The sequence below is a fragment of the Knufia obscura genome (assembly GCF_036327395.1).
Source record: "Knufia obscura strain CCFEE 5817 isolate CBS 148926 chromosome Unknown scaffold_14, whole genome shotgun sequence".
NCBI lineage: Eukaryota > Fungi > Ascomycota > Eurotiomycetes > Chaetothyriales > Trichomeriaceae > Knufia > Knufia obscura.
Window position 1 is genome coordinate 417,405 of NW_027042700.1, and position 16,081 is coordinate 433,485.

The 16,081-nt window shown below is 51.2% G+C and overlaps 7 protein-coding genes across 7 annotated transcripts; 3 read left to right on the plus strand and 4 right to left on the minus strand.

Annotated features, from left to right (window-relative positions):
- Positions 1-7: 7 nt before the first annotated feature.
- Positions 8-1,564, minus strand: PMZ80_009681 (uncharacterized protein; the record flags this gene model as incomplete). Its single annotated transcript, XM_064878074.1, has 4 exons — positions 8-153; positions 208-880; positions 930-1,205; positions 1,265-1,564. 4 exons carry the CDS (start codon positions 1,562-1,564, stop codon positions 8-10), a joined length of 1,395 nt encoding a protein of 464 aa, XP_064726182.1.
- A 667-nt stretch (positions 1,565-2,231) lies between these two features.
- Positions 2,232-3,056, minus strand: PMZ80_009682 (uncharacterized protein; the record flags this gene model as incomplete). Its single annotated transcript, XM_064878075.1, has 1 exon — positions 2,232-3,056. One exon carries the CDS (start codon positions 3,054-3,056, stop codon positions 2,232-2,234), a length of 825 nt encoding a protein of 274 aa, XP_064726183.1.
- A 682-nt stretch (positions 3,057-3,738) lies between these two features.
- Positions 3,739-4,257, minus strand: PMZ80_009683 (uncharacterized protein; the record flags this gene model as incomplete). Its single annotated transcript, XM_064878076.1, has 1 exon — positions 3,739-4,257. One exon carries the CDS (start codon positions 4,255-4,257, stop codon positions 3,739-3,741), a length of 519 nt encoding a protein of 172 aa, XP_064726184.1.
- Positions 4,258-4,854: 597 nt separating this feature from the next.
- nob1 (20S-pre-rRNA D-site endonuclease nob1) lies at positions 4,855-6,111 on the plus strand (the record flags this gene model as incomplete). Its single annotated transcript, XM_064878077.1, has 1 exon — positions 4,855-6,111. The coding sequence occupies one exon, from the start codon at positions 4,855-4,857 to the stop codon at positions 6,109-6,111; it is 1,257 nt and encodes a 418-aa protein (XP_064726185.1).
- A 262-nt stretch (positions 6,112-6,373) lies between these two features.
- NOP10 (snoRNP complex protein) lies at positions 6,374-6,656 on the minus strand (the record flags this gene model as incomplete). Its single annotated transcript, XM_064878078.1, has 2 exons — positions 6,374-6,476; positions 6,529-6,656. 2 exons carry the CDS (start codon positions 6,654-6,656, stop codon positions 6,374-6,376), a joined length of 231 nt encoding a protein of 76 aa, XP_064726186.1.
- Positions 6,657-7,416: 760 nt separating this feature from the next.
- On the plus strand, positions 7,417-9,045 carry SEN2 (tRNA splicing endonuclease subunit sen2; the record flags this gene model as incomplete). Its single annotated transcript, XM_064878079.1, has 1 exon — positions 7,417-9,045. One exon carries the CDS (start codon positions 7,417-7,419, stop codon positions 9,043-9,045), a length of 1,629 nt encoding a protein of 542 aa, XP_064726187.1.
- A 2,114-nt stretch (positions 9,046-11,159) lies between these two features.
- Positions 11,160-15,799, plus strand: PMZ80_009687 (uncharacterized protein; the record flags this gene model as incomplete). Its single annotated transcript, XM_064878080.1, has 5 exons — positions 11,160-11,187; positions 11,258-11,409; positions 11,497-11,620; positions 11,668-15,716; positions 15,770-15,799. 5 exons carry the CDS (start codon positions 11,160-11,162, stop codon positions 15,797-15,799), a joined length of 4,383 nt encoding a protein of 1,460 aa, XP_064726188.1.
- Between the last annotated feature and the right edge of the window lie 282 nt (positions 15,800-16,081).

Here is a 16,081-nt window from a genome sequence, read left to right on the forward strand (position 1 = left end):
CACCCCACTAATGAGGGATGTAGCCGTTCCATGGCATGTTTGGCCCGTCAGGATCTCGTGCGTATGCGTTGCTCTTGAGCCAGTTTCGCGCAACATCGTTGCTGAAACCCATGCCCTTGAAGTATGCCATAAGGCCAGCGACGATCGCGGTTGCTACCAATACATGTTAGCGATCATACGAACTGCTGCAGAACTGTCTTCACTCACCAGGAGAAGCACCGCTCTTGTGCAGAGAATTCCTATCACCCATCTTGTCCGCACACAGAATCGGACCAGGCTGTGCTGAGTCGATCAATGCACTGTCCGCACCAGGGCCATAGATGGTAGTCCAGTCGTTGCGATTCTCTTCTGGTTCATCGTAGTGCCCGGTGTTGATATCGCTTGAGCCGACCACGATCAAATTCGGAATGTGATGATCATTATCTGGATCTCCGAAGATGCATGGCCACATATCAACACATTTCTCACCATTCGGCATAGCGACCACCAGAGAAACGCCTCGACTGTCGAGCTCTTTCAGCAGCGTGCTGTACACGTCGACGAAAGCAGCATGATTTGTTGGTCCAGCATTGCGCGGTATAGTGAGAGCAATGAGTAACACGGCGCGGTCTCCAATGCCACGATCTGCGATATCATCCACGATCTTGGCGAGTGCATCAACGTGAAGCAGCCACTGCAGCTGGACCAGGATGTCGTTTGTGGTCAGATCGACTGATACTGCGGTAATATCAGATTTCTTGGCAACACCATTGACCGCACCAGCTGCGAGATCAGCCATGCAGGTTCCGTGGCCCTCGGGATCGAGGTCAACCTTTTGACCAGTGGCCCACGGTCCGACGAAGATCCAGTCGGGCTCTGGTCTGCCGTTCGCGGTCCATTCCTGCAAGTACGTTAGTCTGCAGGCTGTGGTGAAAAGCTGGAGTACTTACACTTGACTCGAGGTTGATGCCTTCGTCAACCACGTAGACGCGAACACTCGAGCCAGCGCTGTCTTCGTAGCTGTAGTAGTGTTCATTGTCCAGGTCATTGTTAGCAGGCTTGGGCATCGAGACGAACTTCAAGTGTCGTGGTGCATCATACTGTAGCGCTCTTCGAAGTCGAGTAGCAGTCCTGTCTGATGCTGTCGATGCCGTCGAAGATACATCACCACTGAAGCCATTCTCAGGCAGCGCGTCACTCGGTCTGTAAATGCCAGCGGCCCGAACCTGTGAACGTTGTCAGTATGCTGAGCATAAAGCCAGGATCACCTTCTAGAACTCCTTACGAGACTTAGTCCATTGTACTTCTGGTTGAAGACATTTTCGTCCAAGAAAGCAACGATCCACCACGTTGAGCCTTGCTCGCCGATCGCATCAGTGCGAGAAGCATAGACATGACGGGTGTCAGATCTCAGCATGTTCTCGAACTCCTCATTGGTCTTCGGCTGGCCATCTGGAATATCCCAGACGAGGTTGTCATCGGGGTGTGCGAGCCAGAAACCATACCAGTAACTTGCTGCCTGAACATAGGAGACGAAGAAGGATACTGCGAGGAGGATCATAAGTGTTCTGGCTTGAGGAGCCATGTCGAAGGTCAATGGGTGTTCTGGCCAGATCAGGGTATGGTGGACTCATTCATGGATTCTATGAGAGGAATATGCTTGGGAGTAGGGTCACCAGAACAGATACTTATGGTGAGCTGCATCGTTTGTAGTTCCAGCTGCGCCTCTCATTGTGATATTCATCAGAGTCAGCAGCGGCACGCTGCTAACACATTGATAGTGTTGATGTCCCTGGTACACTATGCATGCGACGGAGAGTTGCGTTGAGCCGGGAGATGCTTGTGCTGTTTGTCCTTGAAAGAGCACAGAAACGAAGTGACAGTAGCACTGAGCACTATTGTGTGTGGGTGACTGGTTCGTGGTCGGTATGGCGTCACCATTGAAACGAGGAAGCACAGCAAGTGGAAAAGCAATGCACATGTTCCAAGTCTTCATAGAGTCTGACATTATCAGCATGTTCACCTGCGTGGCCTTTGGGTGCGAGAGATGGTTTCGGTTGCTATATATCCAGGCTTAGCCTCTCACCTTGCAGCAACGGGATAGCAGGTATCGAAGACATATCCGCCCTGAGATCGAAGAAGATATAAAGAACAGGACGATATAAGCAGATCCTTGACCGACAGTCTCGCAGAGCTGGTAGCGTTGAGACTGTCGAAATTCTGGCGCACAGCATGCTGCCGACTGAAGTTTTCTACCACGGCTGGATGCCCCCATCATACTTCACGATCTTGCCAACATCACCATCCCTCTTACCCTGCACCACATCTCGAATGAACTCACCGCCGACGCTAGGTGACATTGCACCCATTTTCTTCAGCATATCAATGCTAAGCCCACTCATTCCGGTTGCTAGGAAGCCAGGCGAAATAGCCCAAACCTTCACACCGTCATTCTTCAAAATCCGTGCCCACTCCCTCGTCAACATATTCAGACCTGCCTTGCTGCTTCTGTAAGTTGTGATTGGGTTCAGTCCTGCTGGTTTCGGCCAGCCGGCATCTGGACTTGCGTTGATGCGCTGAATGGGTGGCGGCATATCGGGCGCAATGGTCTCGTGCATGGACGACGTCCCGCTCGTGACGAACATGAGTCTGGGATCAGATGACTTGAGGAGAAGTGGAATCGCGTGATGTGTTAGGACGTGCGTGCCGGACACGTTGACGTCCCACGATTTGTTGAATCCGTCTCGGATGGACAGCTTGCCCGAGGCAATGTGAGGGTCGAAGCTTGCGCCTCCGTTATTGACGAGGACGTCGAGGCGGCCATATTTTGAAGTGATCTCTTGGATGGCTTTCTCGATTGAGGTGTCGGATTCGAGGTCGACCTGGAGAGTGCTCAGAGAGCTTGACGTTTTGATCTCCTTCTGCAGCTGATTGACGGCATCATCGCCTTTGCTTGTGGTGCGGCAGCCGACGATAATCTCGTAGGGTGTCGAGGAATTAGCTAGAGCTTTGACTGCTTCGAAGCCGAGGCCGGTATTGGCGCCAGTGATTAGGATGATTGGTCTGTCAGTTGCCATTGTGTAATTCTGCCAGTTTTCTTTGTAGAAGCACATAGCTTGGTGAGTACCAGGCGATGGGCATCATTTATAGACATGTTTCTTGTTGCCGAAATCCTCTGGAAGTTTGAAGCAGGTCGGATTTAGAAGGTTCCTGCCTCCGTCCGCACAACCAAAGTGGCCGGCGATCCAACAGTATCTCAGCACAAACTCGGTCAATTTCTACCCGATTGAAGCCCGCATGCAGCAGCTGGAAACTCAATGTCGTCATCTGAGGGTCAACCGCAACATTATGTATGAAATGGCATCCTTATGTTCTGAAGAAGAGCACAAGTGAGAGAATGGTGAAGACATACCCTGGGCATGTGTAGCATTGTTAGCCATTCCCCACAAGCAGATCTTTGCCTGCACTCGTATCGTTCTCTTCTTTCTGCTTAGGTTAAGTGGATTCTTCAAGGGTGGATACGTCGCTTACTGAGACGAGACCCGCCTAGCAGCATGGTTGGCTCTTCTCGTTATTTACGTCATGCAGGCACAAAGCGCATGATGGACGCGTTCGAGGCTGCAACGTTAGCTGCTATATCCGTGACGATTCGAGTGGGATCTCAGGGAGCCGGTTGGAATCTTGCTTTCCCTCAAACAGCGGAGTCTCTTTTGCCCGCATAACGCACCACTAGACTCAAGCGTCAGGGCCTCAAAGCAGTCAAGTGGCCGCTGTCTGAGGTGGACCATTGACCTTCGCAGCGAAGTAGTCTACTGCGGCGAGATAACCATGAATGCCGAGTCCGCAGATGACAGCCTCAGCGACGTCGCTCAGATAGCTGTGTTGTCGAAACTTCTCTCGTTTGTGAACATTCGTGATATGTACCTCAATGAACGGAATATTGATGCCAAGCAATGCATCGCGAATAGAGACGCTCGTATGAGTATATGCTCCGGCATTTATGATCAGGCCTTTGATGTTCGGATTGCCGTTGTAGGTATGCAAGAAGTCTAGTATTGCGCCCTCATGATTTGACTGGAAGGAGACTAAAGCAAGATTGTGGGATGTACAGCGCTGCTGTATGAGAGCCTCAAGTTGCGCGAGAGTTCCGGTGCCGTACTTGGCAGGCTCACGGGTGCCGAGCAAATTGAGGTTTGGCCCATTGATCAGGAGTAGCGTTGCTCGACCTGGAGGCCGAGGGCTAGGTCGGGCAGACGCTGAAGGCTGCTCCGAGGCCATGGTGTGTATCTGTCAGATAGGAATTTCACGATGCCCTCAGGTCAAAATAGAGTAAATGAGAGACCTGCGCTGCGTTCGTACAACAAGGTTGTATGTCTCAATGTGCTTTTTGCGTGAAGTCAGTGTCAAACCTGAGTCTGCGCCCGTGTGTCCAGAATCTCGAGAAAGCGATTCTCAGGAGTACTGCGGCGAAGGAGCGGAAAAGAACTTATCCGGGAACAGCTGTCCTCTGGTTTCTCCTTCGGTTTCGATGAAAACCGGCAAAGAACTTTTCCGGAATCGAAGCTGCTTCCCTGAAAGTGCAAGCACGATTCGATGTTGGATTCCGTGCATGAGGCACTGTGGGCACGCGCCTCGGAGAGGACTCGGAGCGGGACAGGAAACACCTTCGTGGTGGCAACTATCAAGGCAACTCTGCCGACCCCGTGTCATCGACAAATGATACCTAAAAAAAAGTCCTGCACTTCAGGCACGAAACTCGACAACTACTGCAGATGCGCTGGCCAGTAAACCAAGACTTGGACTTGTACTACAAAAATCTTCTTGTTCTCTCGAGTAGCCGCTGCCATAATTAATCCCCCACCCCCAAAAGCAGACATGGCGCTCGCTGTCGAGGCGAAGCCAGTTCATACGATCCTCCTCGATGCCTCCCCGATCCTGCTTAATACACCGTCCATCTCCACGCTGAGGGCAACTTGCACGACTCTTGTTACGACGGCAGCAGTGATATCGGAAATTAGAGGTGAAGAAGCGCGCAATCGCTTCGAGACTTTGTACAAACCATTTGTCGAGATCCGCCAGCCCAAGCCGGAGAGTGTCAAGTTCGTGCGCGACTTCGCGCGGAGGACGGGAGATCTTGCAGTCCTGAGCGGAACTGATATTGAAGTATTGGCCCTCGCTTACGATCTGGAATGCGAAAGAAATGGAGGAGACTGGAGACTGAGGAATGTCCCTGGACAGAAGCGGGTGAATGGGAAGCCACCTGTGAAGGAGGAATCAGGAAAGGACACGAAGGAAGACGAAGCGCCTAAGGACGGGGATATCACAGTGGAACAGGTCACACAGACTCTACAAGAGAGTGCCATCGAACCAAGCACAGACTCAGCTGAGGCGGTGGCTGATGTCGTTCCTCAGACTGAAGCAGAGATACTAGACGACAACACAGGAGAAGACGAGCAGGTCCCAGGACTGGTGGAAGACGAGTCTGCAGATTCAGATGAGGGCTGGATCACACCTTCCAACATCAAGCGGAAGCAAGCTAAAGACGAAAGGGGAGCAGACACAAGCGATTCAGTGCAGAAGACGCTGCAAGTGGCTACAATGACAGGCGATTTCGCCATGCAGAACGTTCTGTTACAGATTAACCTCAATCTGCTCAGCACAAAAACGTGCAAACGAATATCCAACATCAAGCAGACCCTCTTCCGGTGCCATGCCTGCTTCCAAACCACTAAAGACATGAGCAAGCAATTTTGTCCTCGTTGCGGTAAGCCAACCTTGACAAGAGTCAGTTGCACCACCAACGACAAAGGTGAGGTCAAGCTTCACCTCAAATCCAACTTTCAGTGGAACAACCGTGGTAATGTATACTCGGTGCCGAAGCCGACAGCAGGCAATGCAAATCAGAAATGGAAGGGACCCAAAACGGGCGGAGGACAAGGTGGGTGGGGAAATGATCTGATGTTGGCCGAAGATCAGAAGGAGTACATCCGTGCTGTGAACAGCCAGAAGAGGTCGAAGCAGAAAGATCTGATGGATGAAGATAGTCTGCCTAGTATCTTAACCGGCGATCGATCGCATAGCGGCAGGATACAGGTTGGCGCAGGTAGAGCTATCAACTCGAGGAAGAGATAGCATACTAAAGCTCAACTCAACCTTCTTTCGCACCATTCGTTCAGGACCTCTTTTGTCGTTATGTCAGACCAGCACCGGTAGCTAAATTTTCTTGTCCCATTGCACCTGCTGGATATCGTATCCATGCGATTTGTGCTCGTGTTGCTCCTTCGGGTATCAATGCCTCCCAAAAAAAAACCGCCGGTGCTCCTTCCCTAGTCCCACAATTCATTTTCGACAGGAAAGCACGACTCAGATTATGATTTCGCAGCGAGTTTGTTTTCTACTCGGTCGTCAACAACTCTGGCGTCGTGGTCGCAAGAACTTTGTGCTCACCTTGCTGGGTCAACAGCAGACCATATCTCTTCTTCAGCGTGACTCTATGCCTACACATCCGTAAGTACACATCAAAGTACCGCACCTGCTCCTCGTTCGTACCTGCTGTATTTGTCGTCTGGCGAAAACCTCGCCGGATGGGCAGACTTGGTAACCACGCCATCCATCACTTTCTTGAGCGTGTAGGTGCGCTTGCCCGTGCTCGGATCTTCATTGTACATCAGATGCATCTTGACGGAGTAGCGACCAGTATCGACGAAGTGAGGCAGCAATTCAGAAGTCGCAAATACAATTGATAGCAGTGAGTGCAGGTAATGCTCGTGAATTTGTTCGCTTGAAGAAAAAGTGGGCATGTGATTGGGCGTGCAAAGCCACCAAAAGCAACCACAAAACTCTCCAAAATTTTACCTCCAAACGACAATTCGTTACAATCATGCGACACTTTACTCGTTCAGTTATCTGACTCTTGCATCGTGGAGAACGGCACCAACGGTTGCTACCGCGCGTTTCTTATGCTGAATGAGTTGGATGTTTGCTCATCGTGCAGGTCTGACTTGTAAATTGTCACTCTCACTTGTTCGCTTCAACCCAACGCTAGAGTTGAACCTCGTCACGAATCACTTACCACAGCAGCGAGCGCTTTCGTCGGATTTGAATGCCGCAAGCGATCATTTCAGACCTCAAAGATGACTTGAGATAGAGCTCGATACCACCAGGCACAACACTCAGGAAACCTTCAGGTCAGAAACAGGCAGAAGGTACACAACCTTGCAAAGACGGTAAGCTCAATCCTGCCTTCTTCAACTGTTTCTTCATGATGACTCCATGAATTGGCTTTAAGTGGTTGGCACTTTGATTTCAGCTGCCACTGATGAAGCAATTCTGTATTAGACTACAACGGTATCTGATTCATCTCTATACACAAACCCCACATAGAAGTATCTAAGAGACCGTCGCTAATCCGCAATGCTAGACTAGGTCTGAGCAATCATGTCTGAAGTCACCGTCCACCCTCGTCGACCAGCACAGAGAACGAACGGTGGGCCAAAGAAGGGCGCTGGACCTTGGCGACCAAATTACAATGCCATTCATAGCAATCTTCTGCCGGTAGCAGTACATCCATTGCCGACCCTCATTCCCCACAACCCGCTGTCTCTAGTCACGATTGCCCTCTCGTATCTAATCCAGGTCCTTGCTCCTCCAAAGCGCACCATCTACAAAGGCTACTTCTCCTCTGCAACCTCGTCAATCCATATAACAGATGAAGAAACCCAGCGGGCATTATGGGAACAAGGTTTCTTTGGCCGAGGCAGTTTAAGCAGAAGTGAACCCACCTGGCTTGAAAATCAGAAAAGGGTAGGTATTACAGCAGAGGAGAACACGGAAAAGAGACGCAAAAAGCGGCGGCAGTTTAAGGTTGAAAGGGCAAAGATCGAGCAAGCTGAAATCGAAGAGGAGTTGGGAAAAGTTACATCCACAAATTCTTCAAATGCGTCAGTGGAGGATACGATAAGTGTACCATGCAAATCCGACCCTATCAAGACGAATGAACACGACTTGAACGGCATTGCAAATGTGTTAAATAGCACCCATGGTGGTTCACAATCTACGGAAGAGGGCAAGGAAGACACAATGCCTCCACTGCCCAACAAACTACCAGATCTGAAGGACGACGCAGCGTCAGTACAGATCCAGCATGGGCATATTCCACCACCTACATCGGCGCCGAGAGATCCAAATGGGCATATCGAGGGTTTCGATGAATGGAAGAAGACAATCGATGTAACTGGCCTTCCGACCCCACCTCCTACCAGCACTTCTTCAGAAAGCAGCCAGCCAGAACCTCCATCTCGACCCACCAAACGACTCCAACGCCAAAAGACCGTTCGCTTCTCACCCACAATCGAGGCTCGCGAATTCGACCTCAGCAGTCCTGTCATCTCTCCAATCAAGGCACCCGGGTCTTCACCGACCGATACACCAATCGAGGAGAACAAAATCCTCGAGACCGCTGTTACCAAGAGTTCATCCGACAGTAAGATCAAGAACCAAGAGCACCTCCAGATCTCCCTCGAAGAGGCCTTCTTCCTCGCTTACTCTCTGGGCGTCCTCGACATCTTTCCTTCCCACGATTCATCTGAGCCACTGCCAACGACTAGCCTCCTAAGCCTATTCAGACGACATAGCTTCTTCCCCGCTCGAAGCCTGAGCATACGAGAAGAGCCAGATGACCCGTTCATGATATCCTACGCTGCATACCACCACTTCCGCTCCATGGGCTGGGTCGTAAGATCTGGAGTCAAATTCGGCGTTGATTACTTGCTGTACAATCGTGGTCCAGCATTCAGTCACGCGGAGTTCGCAGTCCTTGTGATGCCTAATTACACTGATGGCAGGGAGACGGAGGCAAAGTCTTGGTACTGGTTACATGGTATCAACAGGGTGCAGGCGCAGGTTCACAAGAGTCTGGTATTGTGCTATGTTGATGTGCCAGGGAGGGAAGAGTTGAAGCAGGCTGCTGGGGAGGATGGGAATGTGAATATTGGTGCCTTGTTCTCGAAGTATAAGGTGCGAGATGTGAATGTTAAGAGGTGGACGCCGAACAGGAGTCGAGATTAGTGATTCGACCTGTGTTTAACAGGCGGCGAACTACATTGGGCGAGAGAAACATGGTTTCACAGTACATGTATCTATTGGCACAGCTGCCATTAGTATGATACCGTTGACAGAAGGTAAATCACGGCATAAGCGGTTCTACGCTCAGTAGTACCCAGTTTGTCTTGTGCTCACCATGCCTCCTGCTGCCTAGGTACCGAGTCTTCGTGTTACCAAGCGATGCCAGTAGTAAGTATTCACGAGCGTCACGACGCCCATCAAGGCTCATCACCTCGCGGAAGGGTGTACCCGTGGCGGACTAGGCCCAACGTGGCAAAGACTGCCTGCCAAGGCTGCTCACCCCTTATGGCCACGACCACATCTTTGTACTGTACTAACTACCTAGATACGTTACCTATCTTTCTTCTCCTATTACCATCTCCTTTCCACGCATATCAGATGTGCTTGGATCCTTATCGACTCTAAATAGAAGCTGAGAACATGTAATACCTGCGACGACACTGCCGCTTGAACTACCTTGAGGTCAGTACCTCCATTCATTCTCATTGCGATACTATACTGTCCTGCGCTATGATTACATGATGAGAACCGGGGACCTGAAAGGAAAAAGTGCTCCCCTGGTGGGAGTCTGTCTTGTCGAACCAAGTGTCTGCTTGCCGGATACTTGGGAATATGATGGTCGTCCGAGGCCTGAACGAAGCATGGAATTGCATTGATTTCTCAATTCGTGGTTTTGTGCTTAGTTAATCGTGGTGCAGGAGTTCTCTGAACTCGGCCTCTATCGTGACCTGCCGCAACCTGGTACGACGCTGAGAAAGTGCTCAGTATCAGTGCGTGTAGAGATGATAGTCAGTGTTTGGGTATCCCATGCATTTTAGAGTCTCGCCTAGTTGCGTGGTTCTATCGTTGGGCCATTCTATTTCTTCCTTTCGCTGCTTGAGCCGCTGCTTGAGTAGCCGCTGGATGGCGGAGTGTAGGTGCTTCTGCCCTGGCCATTGTTGTAATATCTTGAGCCGTTCGGATTGGAGTAATAATAACTGCCGTCACTGTCCAGGTTTCGTCAGCAGTCGTGACGAGAAGCTTGTCGGAGGAGTCCAAGGAGAGACTGAAACATACCTGTTTGAGTAGTGGTAGGCGTTCGAGTTCGGGGCAGAAGAGCCATAATCCCGGGTGCAATAATGGTTGCCCTGCTAAGTATCAGTGGATTGCTACTCCAGTCTCAGTCCATCCTTGTCGAGAGGCACTGTTTACGTCAGTGTTGATGCCGGAGCTTTTGATCTGGTATGGCTTGTCGGACATATTGAGTTTGTTGGCTGTTGGTATGATTCTTTGAGAAGGGGCAGGATAGTATGAAATGTATGGAAGAGGATGTGAGAGAAGGAAGCAAGGTTAGGTACTTGCAGCTTTGTTCGTGTTGATTCAGCAGGGTAAGTACGTTCACCATGGCGGTTTCGTTCACATAAAGTGCTCAGCTTTGGCTATTGCTGCAGGAGCGATGCCTAGACACTTCCTTGAAAGGAACACCATTACTCTTGTGGTTCGTCAATAAGACTTTCGTTCATATGGCCTTTCGGGCGCTCTCAGACATCATACACTTGTAGACAAGGAGATATTGTTCAAGTGTCTATGGTCGTGGTCAATGCTGGGCTGCAGAGCTTAGCTCGCCGGACACGGTACAGTGAGTTGTGCTAGCTATTCACAAGATCGGTCTCTAGCAACAAGAGATACATCATACATATCATCACCGAGGCCTGTGCTCTTATAAAGGACATGTGACACCTTCTGCTTCTCGTGCTCGAAGGATATCCTGAAGTGAGGCGTTTGAGTTTCCTTGGCTGCCATTCGGAGCAGACTGCGCCGCCGCATCATGACCGGGGTGCACGCTCGGGCTGCAGATCAGTAGTCGCAACGTAACAAGCTGGGGAAGACGCGGCAGCTTCATCTTCCAGTAATTTCATAATCCACGTACATAGCACGAAAAGCGGTATATTGTGGCACCTGAAGTCGACCTTGCATTTTCCTTGTGAACGTCTTCAGCGCTCAATGAGTGCATCCAGCTGAGTTCCTGAAGTGCGCGACTCCTCAGGAACAGGAACCGGCAACAGCTCATCACAACCATGGAGCATATTGGCACAGCATCTGGAGGTATGTCACAAATCCCAGTACTCTAGTGAGGTGTCAGGAAAATGTTACAAGACTGACACGATTCATCCAGCCCATCCGAACCTCAACCTTACCCCCGAAGAAAAACGAATATACGGCAATCTCCTCAAAGAAGCTGATCCGGATGGCTTCGGCGCAGTATCGGGCGATGTTGCAGTTAAGTTCTTCGAGAGGACAAGACTGCCGCCCGATGTGCTTGGTCAGGTAAGCCTCATGGTGCAGCTACGAGTGGCAGAACCGACTCAGCTATATGCTATGGACAGGACAGGACAGGAGCTGACGGTACGACAGATCTGGCAAATAGCAGACACGGAGAATCGAGGCTTCTTGACCCCTGCTGGTTTTGGCGTAGTACTGAGATTGATCGGACATGCCCAAGCTGGAAGAGCGCCCAGTGTTGCTATTGCGCCTTCACGTATGTCTATCTCACAAATTACAAGGCCTCTACTGACTACCCGGCAGCCGCGCCTCTACCTAAATTCGACACCATTCCCGGCCAGCCTGCTCAACAACCACAACCGCCTCCTCCAGCAGCTCAGCCAATCTCTCAGCAAAACACAGGTACACCCTCGAGTCCATCCTCCGCTCCCGGTCCTGTCCGAGTCCCAGCCCTAAGTCCAGACAAGGTTGCCGAATACTCCGGCCTATTCGAGAAGTCTGGCGCAGAAAATGGCCAGCTCAACGGTTTGGTCGCAAAGCAGATTTTCGAAAGAGCGAGACTACCGAATGAAGTCCTGGGAAGAATATGGAATCTGGCAGACACTCAAGGAAGAGGCAGCTTGGATGTCCGGGAATTTGTGATAGCTATGCATCTGCTTGCAAGCTACAAGAGTGGCGCTATGAGAGGTGTTCCCACTACCTTACCTCCTGGACTCCTGGATGCTGCGAGTCGGAGAGCTCCCGCCAGGCTAAGTGGTGGCCCAGTACCTGGTCGGCCGACTTCGAGCGCTGGTCCTCAAATGCAACCGCAATTTACTGGCATGCAAAATCAGCCTAGACCTCAGAGCCCGATGGTCAACAGACAGCTTGGTACAGGCACTCCACTTTCTGCCCAAAGCACGGGAGAGCCGTGGATGATCAGTGCCCCAGACAAGGCCAGATTTGACTCGGTCTTTGCAACTGTCGATACTGCCGGTCAAGGCTTCATTTCAGGCGAGCAAGCTGTGCAATTCTTTGGAAACGCAAGATTGCCAGAAGAAGTTTTGGCCCAGATCTGGGATCTCGCAGATATCAACTCCGATGGTGTTCTCAATCGTGACGAGTTTGCTGTGGCTATGTATCTGATCAGGCAACACAGAGGTTCAAGAGATGGAAGTGTGCCACAAACTCTACCTACAGGACTTATTCCTCCAAGCATGAGAAAGCAAATCCAGCCCAGCGCTCCCCAAAACATACCCGTCTTCGATGATGCACCGGTAACGAAGCCCCGCTCAGCAGCAGACGACCTCTTCGGTTTAGACGTCTCAGAGCAACCACCACCACAGCCAGCGCATGCTCAACGACAGATTCCTCAGAGTACCGGCGGCACTGATGCTGGTCCGTTCGCAAACCCGAGGTCTCCTCCTGGCCCAACCTCGAGTCCTCCACCTTCTACAATGTTCAAGCCATTCATGCCGAGCAGTAACTTCGGTCAAGGATTAATGCCCCAGGCTACTGGCATGAGCAACCAGGGACAAACGAAAGAGGCAAGCTTGATGGATGACATGGATGATACAGCACCAGCCAAAATCAATAACGATGCGGCGGAGCTAGGGAACTTGTCTCACCAAGTTGGAAATCTGTCAAATCAGATGCAGGATGTGTCAGGCCAGCGAGCACAAGCGCAAACAGAGCTATCACAAACCTCCCAGCAAAAGGAAGCTTTCCAACAACGACTCACACAGTTAAGAACTGCTTACGACCAGGAAGTCAAGCAGGTCAAGAGCTTGAAAGATCAGCTTGCAGCATCCCAAGCGGAAACGAAGAGGCTGCAGCAGGACATGGCCATGATTGAGGGCACCCATGCGGATTTGCAGACACAGCATCAGCAGCTCGCCTCTGCCTTGGCAGCTGATCAGCAAGAGAATGCCTCGTTGAAAGAGCGCATACGCCAGACGAATGCTGAGAATGAGCAGCTTAAGCCACAGATTGAAAAGCTCAAGTCGGATGCGCGACAGCAGAAGGGGTTAGTTGCCATTAACAGGAAACAATTAGCCACTAATGAAGCAGAGCGTGATCGGATCAGAGCTGAGATCGCTGCTGCACAGCACGAGATCGAGAATGCAAAACGAGAAACAGAAGAATCTGCTCGGCAGGTTGAGCAATCGGAGAGGGAGCTGCAAGAAGCAAAGAACACACCAATGCCCGCTCCTGTTCCAAGGGAGATCAGCCCACCACCGCAGGTTGTCAGTCCTACGCCAAGCATGGGTAGTTCGAATCCGTTCTTTAGGCGACAAGATTCGGGTGCAGTGTTTAGCCCGCCAATGGGAAGTGCTATCCAAAGTCCTGCCCCACAGCATGAGCAGGAGAGAAACAGTGCTTTCGATAGCATTTTCGGGCCTTCCTTTGGCGCTGCGTCTGGACCTGCTCCAACGACGTCTTTTGGAGGCGAGACACCAGAAGCCCAAGAGCCTGAACGGTCGCTCACGCCCAAGGTCATGGAGCCACCAGCTCCCCCTCAAAGTGCGCAATATCAGTCATCAGCACTGCCTATGCGTTCTCCTATGTTGAGAGAGCATTCGGTGAATTCAAGTATGAACCCGAACCAAGGTGATAGCCGATTGTCACCAGGACATACACCGCGCGCTATGACGCCCGATACCAGCACAGCTAGCCCATCCAGTCAAAAAGCCGACGATCCTTTCGCAGCATCAGCTGTGGATGAACAACAGGAGTCCGTGAGACAGACTCTGCCCCGCGGAGAGACGGCTGAGAAGCTTGAAACTTTGCCTGGTGCGTTCCCGGGATCCAGGTCAGAAACACCTGCTCCTGGCATTCTTAATTCAGTAACAAATGCTGTCAGTGCTGGTGCCGCCACTGTCGCTGCTGCTGGTGCCGGTATCGCATCAGCTGTCACGAATCAAGAAGAGAAGAAGCCTACACCTCAAGAAAAGAAGGATGACTTTGACGACTTCTTTGGGCAGCCCAGTCACAAGAAGACCCTGTCCGAACAACGTGCTGATTTCGACTCGGCCTTTGCTGGCATGGATAGCAGCAAGCAACCGACCAACGGCGCGCCAACATCTTCGAACCAAGAATTCCCAGATATCCATGAGCTAGACGATGACGACGATGAAAGTAGCGACGACGACTCAGATGCACGAGGCTTTGACGACCATTTCGCGCCACCGCAATCTAGTACCGCTGCAGGCAAGCAGCCAGAGAATGCCTCTTCGTTAGCACCACCTCCGCCTCTAGCAACTAACGCATCATCGTCTACCCTTCCTGGCTTCGAATCACAACAGTCGCCTCCTGGCTATGGTGATGTCGTTCCGAACGACAATCCGAACCACTTTCCTATGGAGTATAAGAATCTTTTGCCGCAACGCGAGGACCCAACTTCACCCCCACTGCCCACTGCGGGGGGCTCGACTCACACGGGACCAAACCCAGCTGGCGCACCACCGGCGTATGGACCAGAGATCACATCGAGAAGTCAAAGTGAATCAGAAGTGAAGGAGGCGCCACCAACGAAGAGTGCACCATTTGACTTTGATTCTGCTTTTGCCAATATGGGTGAAGCTCCAGTGGCGGACGATTCAGATTCAGATTATGATGAACACACACCATCGGGCGCGAGGCCTCCCCAAACAACAGAATTCGATCCATCGTTCGATTCGCCAGCGCCCTCGACAAGAACAACAAATACGGCGACACAGCCGACTCATGGTTTCTCAGCGCACGATGCAGTTACCAGTCCGACCACAAATGGTACAGCTACTACTTCACCAACAGGGCCAGCCGGTGCAGGCTTCTCAGACTTCGATCAGTTCAACTCTAACCCTTTCCCACCATCTCGACAACAAACGCTGCAATCAAACAACACGACATCCCCTACATCTGCAAATGCCACTTCCCACGACTGGGACTCCCTTTTCGCACCCCTCGGGTCACAGCCACAAGCCTCGTCGCAAACAGCAGGGCCAACGGGCTTGGATAGACCTTCGTTCGGTGGCGACACTTCTACCAGTGCACCACTTGCAACAGGCTCAACATCAGCGACAGAAATTGGAGGTGGTGTCGAAGCCACCACAACCGCAGAAGCCATTCCAGATGATGAGTTCCCGGCAATGTCGCAGGGTCAGACTCCAACAGTTCCCACTACGAATGTTGTGCCATCCTCGCCTACAACAGCGACTGGCCCTACACAACCTCAGTTACAAAACCAGAAGATGGCAAGACCACAGCCAGGAAGAGCATTGAGTACTGGGACTGAGCACGATGACCCTATCCTTAAGAGATTGACTGCAATGGGTTGGTCGAGGGATGAGAGCTTGGATGCGCTGGAGAAGTTTGACTATAATATTGATAAGGTGAGTTGGCATCTTCTTGACATTTGTTGACACGTATACTAACATTGTGCTAGGCTGCTGACTATCTGACTTTCCGATCGTGAGGTTAGTGCACACCTAGCGACACAATGGAGGTAGCGGCTCTTCGATGCAGCAAATTTTTCGCTGATCTGAGCTGCATTACTGTATAGTTTCTACATCTGAGTAATACATAATCTGTCCTAGCTTTGAGTTTGATGCTTGTGTGGTTGCTTGATAGTCTAGACTAATAACGCACTTATCCTACCAGACTGTACAGAATAGGCAACAGCATAACGTGGTTCAAAGTCAAGTGCATGCTGTTTTCTTGATCTTTCCTTACTATTGCAAAATGCCACGGCGTCCTC